The 6032-nt window shown below is 34.0% G+C and overlaps 1 protein-coding gene across 1 annotated transcript; it reads left to right on the plus strand.

The window, feature by feature from the left end:
• Positions 1-5122: 5122 nt before the first annotated feature.
• LOC149243546 (uncharacterized) lies at positions 5123-5695 on the plus strand. The gene has a single exon (XM_089371242.1). The coding sequence runs from the start codon at positions 5123-5125 to the stop codon at positions 5693-5695; it is 573 nt and encodes a 190-aa protein (XP_089227368.1).
• The last annotated feature ends 337 nt before the right edge of the window (positions 5696-6032 follow it).

Genomic DNA, 6032 nt, shown 5'->3' on the forward strand with positions numbered 1-6032 from the left:
TATTAAGAATATTTCGATAATTTCACTTTTTTTAATAATTTTAATTTAATTCTTTTAATTACTAAAACAAAATTATAACGTGCTGGGTTCACATCCTTTGCAAACATGATCAAATCAAAAGGTTATAAATTTAGGGAAATCATAGATGGAAAAGCATTAAAAAAAATGAAAAGTGGAAAGATACAATTCTTCATTGTGGCTAGGAATTGCATCGAATTATGTAATTATAACTTTTCAGGGCAATATAGTAACCAACCAACCATATGAGTTAAGTTAACTAATATTTGAATAGAGGTGGGAAATATTAGTGGACTTAATCCCAACCACCCAAATGACTATATAATAACTATATTAAGAATATTTCAATAATTTGATTTTTTAAAATAATTTTAATTTTACTTTTCTTAATTACTAAAAGAATTATAGTGTGCTGGGTTCACATCCTTTGCAAACATGATCCCATCAAAAGGTTATAAATATAGGGAAATCATAGATTGTAAGATCATAAAGGAAAAATGAAAAGTGGAAAAATTTCATAAAATGTGTCAATTTGGGAACCTATAGTCTCCTACCAAAAATGATGCATGTCCCCTCCCAAGATCATTGTAATAATTACTTCATAGTAGGTAGAAAACTTTCCAAAAACCATTGGTATCGTGTACCAATGGAACTGACTTTGACCCAATTTCCGCAATCCTTCGTCAGAATTTTGAAACGTCGTGAGCTATGACGGTCACACAACTGCAACTACCGCATAGAGGCAGAATGGTGGTTTGAGATTTCAATATGATATTATTAAAGCATCCTATGATGATTTAATGGAATGCGACTACTATTTATGTGTTAAGAATTGATGAACTCTTTTGTTAATTTGAGACTAGCACTTTATTCATAATTATTTGTTGATTAAAACAGAGTCAAATTATCAAAATATTTTATTGCTGGTTAGTTATTATATTGTACCAAGACGTTTAAGAGGAAATTTATATCCATATAAAAAATGTATTTTATTATTTTTTTAAACTAGTATAGATCTATGTTAATTAATAATCTAAAAAATATTTAGAGGGATCAAATCACTTGAGATGTAAAACAAGTATGTACCTTCAAAATTTTGATCCCTCTCATCATTATATATATATATATATCTATATTCAATGCAATAACCATTTTTTTGGGTACTTGGGTTGTATTGACTACAAAGCTTAAACTTGCAAGTCCAAAAACCTTTACTAAATTTTAGACAAAAGCAATAAAAAAAATATGCCTAAAATAAAGCTAAAATGTAGAATAATGATACACTTTGAAATGTTTTAACTACTAGTACAACAACATTAAAAAATAATAATGTTGTTAATATAGATGAATGCTTCAAAAATATAACAAAAAAACTATTGCAACATGAAGAGGGTCTTCCCAATGCACACATTTAACTGACTAACTATGTATAAAATGACTGGTTCAAATTTAACTTAAAAAAGGAATTACACATCTATTGTGAAATGGACCATTCTGCTAAATAAATTTTGCTTATATATTAATTTCCCCATGTGATTAGAATATGGACGTATTAGAATTGGAATAATCTGAAATCCATGAGAAATTAAGACTAAGCATATGTTAAGCATATTCCCTCGAGAATCAATGTAGACCCTCAATTAAAAAGAAAGTCAACACATCCTCATTACCCTTAAGTTGAAATAAAAAGCCTTTATTTTTTTAAGTACTTTCCATAGTTTTTTCTTTAAACCATATATAATACATACATATATGATATTGAATTATTTCAATTTAATATGGATATGAAAGAATTTATTTATGATCTACAATGCTTTTTTTTCTTTAAGATACTTGCTATATTATAAGAAAAAATGTATTTAATTAGTGCATTGAAATATTTTTAAAAGGTATAGTAATTAATTAGTATAATGAAATTAGTTCTAATCTTCATAACATTCATTACTTTTTTTCATTCTATTTATCTTACTTGACATGGACATCTAAATATTGTGTTTATTTTTAAGAGTGACTTTGAAATGTTTTCATATTCTCCATATTTAGAAGGGGATTGTTAGTGTTTTAAAATGTTTCTAGCTAAAATTACCTAATGTGTATATTTATTTTTGTCTTTATTATTATAGCCAACATTAATTCTTTATTTAAAAAATATTCTATTTTTATTTTGACAGTGATAAGTGTCAATGTGAGGTTGAGCACCCAAGGAAATACACATGTCGCTCATATTGGGCTATAGAATGCAATAAAAAGTAATAAAATCATTAATATGTTCTAATAGTGGTAACATGAAATGTTCCTTACATAGTGAGAAAATATATAAGTTTTCAAACTAGCATAGATTTCAAACTATCAGTGAGGATGATAACCAATGTCATCACTATTATTCAAGGAAAACCACACCAGCTAGAATGACACATTGTTGGGCTTTCACTCATGGAAAATGCCTCTAGGTGTTGGGACATTGACATGTTTCATTACATTCAAGACATAACAGCTCTTAGATAAAGAAGAGGCACTTTGTTGAAATGAAGTGCTTCATAAATAATAATAATAATAATAATAGATATTTGCAATCATAATACTTTAGAATATATAATCAATAAGAATACAAAAACTTATATATATATATATATATATATATATATATAATATATATATATTCTTTTTAGGAATAAAAGCATCTCATTGTACTTTAAATTCATTTTGGAGAAGATATTGTAATGGATTATTACATCAAAAAAATTAACAGAAAACTATAACATGACTTCAATTTAAAAATAACCAGTATAACCATATAAATTTAATGGTTGGTAAAGGCTTATAGATATCAATCCACAACAAACATCATAGAAATTATTTATAATACATCTCAAATTGTAAAACTTGAAGTAAAACAAAAATAATTATATTATTATTATTATTATAATATAAGTTAAACATATATATACATCTGAAAAACCATTGAATAAGAATATTATTTTTGGAGATTTACCTAACTTTACCAAAATAGCATAACTACTTTGAAGATAAATCTCAACCTTTGATTTGTGTATACTATAAAAAATATTCTAGAATAAACCATGGAAGCTAAATCTCTACCATTCATCTAATAACTAATAATAATTAAATTAAAATTCTAGAAACCTTATCCCAAAATAAACATCTCTATCCATTTGATAATGAAAATAGAAGGGAGATATTATTTAATAATATTAAACTGGTCCTCTCAATGTTTGTACTCCATACCAGGACAACAGCCTGCTATTATACTCTGCACCACAATGGCATTCCCCCAGGGGGGGTTTCAATGCCTTCCCCCTCTTCTAAAAGCGATCCTCAAGCGATGAATACGACCGAGCCTCTGGGGCCTGAACAGGATGACAGGGACAAACGGGACCCTCGGATGCAGGAAACGACAAAAGACTCCACTGTGCAGCCTGACAGAAACAATGAAGAACAAGAAGGAAAGTCCAAGCAACAGGAAACACCAAAGTTTACCTCATCGACATGTAGACCCGTAGCTGCTGAAAGACCCAAAAATAGAACTTCCTGGCCATAGAATCAATGGTCGGATCCAATACATGAAGGACCATGCACTCATTGGAAAATTTATTGGATTCTAGCTGAGAGAAAACGTTTTGCAAGGATGGATCTCAACGAAATGGAAACCCGAGGGACAGGTTACCCTGCAACTAGGACCAAAAGGGTTTTTCATAGTGATTTTTATTTGCATCGAAGATCGAAATAGGGTCATGGATGAAGGTCCCTACTTCTTCAACTCTGCTGGTCTGTATTTAAGAGCTTGGAGAGAGAGATTCAACCCTGACAAGGAGGATCTCAGCTGGGCACCAGTATGGATTAGGCTATACTCACTCCCAGCAGAATACTGGGATGAAGAATCACTCAGAGACATAGGTAAGGGGCTGGGAGAGTTTGTCAAAATTGCTGAAGAAACGAAGATGAGTAGATATACCTCCTACGCCCACATTTGTGTCTTCATGTGTCTGGAAAAAGCCCTTTCGAAATCGGTAAGTCTCTTCCATGATGACTATGAATGGATTCAACCCTTAGATTTTGAACATGTTCCCTTTCATTGTCGTAAGTGCCATGCCCTTGGGCATCTGTTTAGGGACTGCCCTCTAAATGCTAATCCCCAAGCCTCTGAACCCTCAGGCAAGGTGGACCATGAGGGTTTCACTAAGGTTGCAAGCTGTAAAAGATAACATAAAAAACCTTCCTCTGGATAGAAACCCCATCAGGATGTTGCTTCCATCCCCTCCACGAGCAACAGCTTTGAGGTTTTAGCAAAAACTTTGGAAGACCCACCCCAGAACTCTGCACCAATCCCTCAGCCGATCATCCCATCCCCCCCGATCCCTCCTTCAGCCTCCTCTCCCAATCCCCTGCCTCCAAAAATCTTCAGTGGGACTCCCAAAGCAGCTCCAAAAAACCCTGATTGGAAATCCAAAGAAATGGATGTTGATAGTCCCCAAAGCCAATCCATGCACTTAGCTCTCATCTCAGAGGAAAGCAGTCAAGCACAACACATGGATGAAGAACCGGAAAACATAGGTTTTGGCGGTCTAGACATTTTCGAGCTGGAATAAGTATGCAGAAATAAGGAGTATGATAAGATCCAAGCGCATCAGCTTAGTAATATGGAAGTTATCATATCCAGAGCCTATCAGCAAAAACAACTGGGAATACAGGTGGGAAGTCAATGGGATGGTTGCTTCCTTCCTAAAGACTCCAAAAAACGCGGAACAAAGATAGATCTCCAACGAACTATAGCCGTAGGGAAAATACTGGTTGACTCAGGCAGATATGCTAAATTGATAAAGTATTACAAGCCCACTACTAATAATGAATCATGAAGCTCACTTCCTGGAATCTAAGAGGGATCAATAGCCTTGGAAAACTCAGAATGATTAAAAATATGATAAAGCAGGAACAACCGCACATATTCTTTCCGTATGAAACAAAATGCAACAGTAACACTCTGGGAAACATCCTTTCAAAAGCATGGCTAGGTTGTCACTTGGTTGCAGTGGACACGTCAGGTGCATCTGAAGGGTTGGTAATTGCCTAGAATGCACAAGAAATAATGATTTCAAACTTCCATGCCTCCCATCACATTATTCAGGCAACGTTTCATATAATCGGCACCAACATTCATGGTCATCTCACTAATGTTTATTTTCCACAGGAAGCAGCCAACAAAATTGCTCTTCTAGACACCATAGAAGCACTTAACTCCAATAGAGACCATCCTCTATGGATCATTGGAGGAGACTTCAATATGATCACCAAGTTAGAGGAAAATAAGGGAGGTCGAGCCAGGCTGGAATATGAAAATATCCACAACAATACGCTAATAGATATGCAAACCTCCAATGGAATGCACACTTGGAGCAATCGCAGGGCTGGGCGGCAACAAATTGCTTCAAAACTTGATAGATTCCTCATCTCGGATAACGCAGTGCATCTCGGTGGCGACCTCTCAGCATCCATTCTTCCATACTCCAGATCCGACCATTGGCCTATCTCTCTCCAATGGCAACGACTAGGCGACTCAACCAGATGTCCATTCAGATTTGAAGCATTTTGGCTTTCCCATCCTGCTTTCAATGACTTCATCAGATCCACTTGGAACAACTTCCCTATGCCAGAGGGATAAAAAATGTTCTAGTTTCAACAGAAACTCAAATTCTTGAAAGCCCAAATCAAATGCTGGAATAAAGAGACTTTTGGCAACATCTTTCAGGCTCAACAAGAACTAAACAAAGAAATGAGAGATCTCCAGCAATAGATAATCATAGAGGGATACAAGGACAGGATTTTGGAACTGGAAAGGCACATTCACAATCAATTGGAGGAGAGAAGAAAGCAGGAAGAAATTCTCTAGAAGCAGAAATCTAGGATTAGATGGCTGAAAGAAGGTGAAAGAAACACTAAATTCTTCCACAGAACTACTATTCAAAGAAGAATGCACAATACCATCTCTTTTATACAAA

Source organism: Pinus tabuliformis, chromosome 8, assembly GCF_031772625.1.
Source record: "Pinus tabuliformis cultivar Carrire ecotype Pingquan chromosome 8, CPIR1, whole genome shotgun sequence".
Lineage (NCBI taxonomy): Eukaryota > Viridiplantae > Streptophyta > Pinopsida > Pinales > Pinaceae > Pinus > Pinus tabuliformis.

What these genes read in the sequence shown, in the direction of transcription:
- LOC149243546 (XM_089371242.1), top strand. Translation starts at nt 5,123, where the DNA reads ATGATTTCAAACTTCCATGCCTCCCATCACATTATTCAGGCAACGTTT.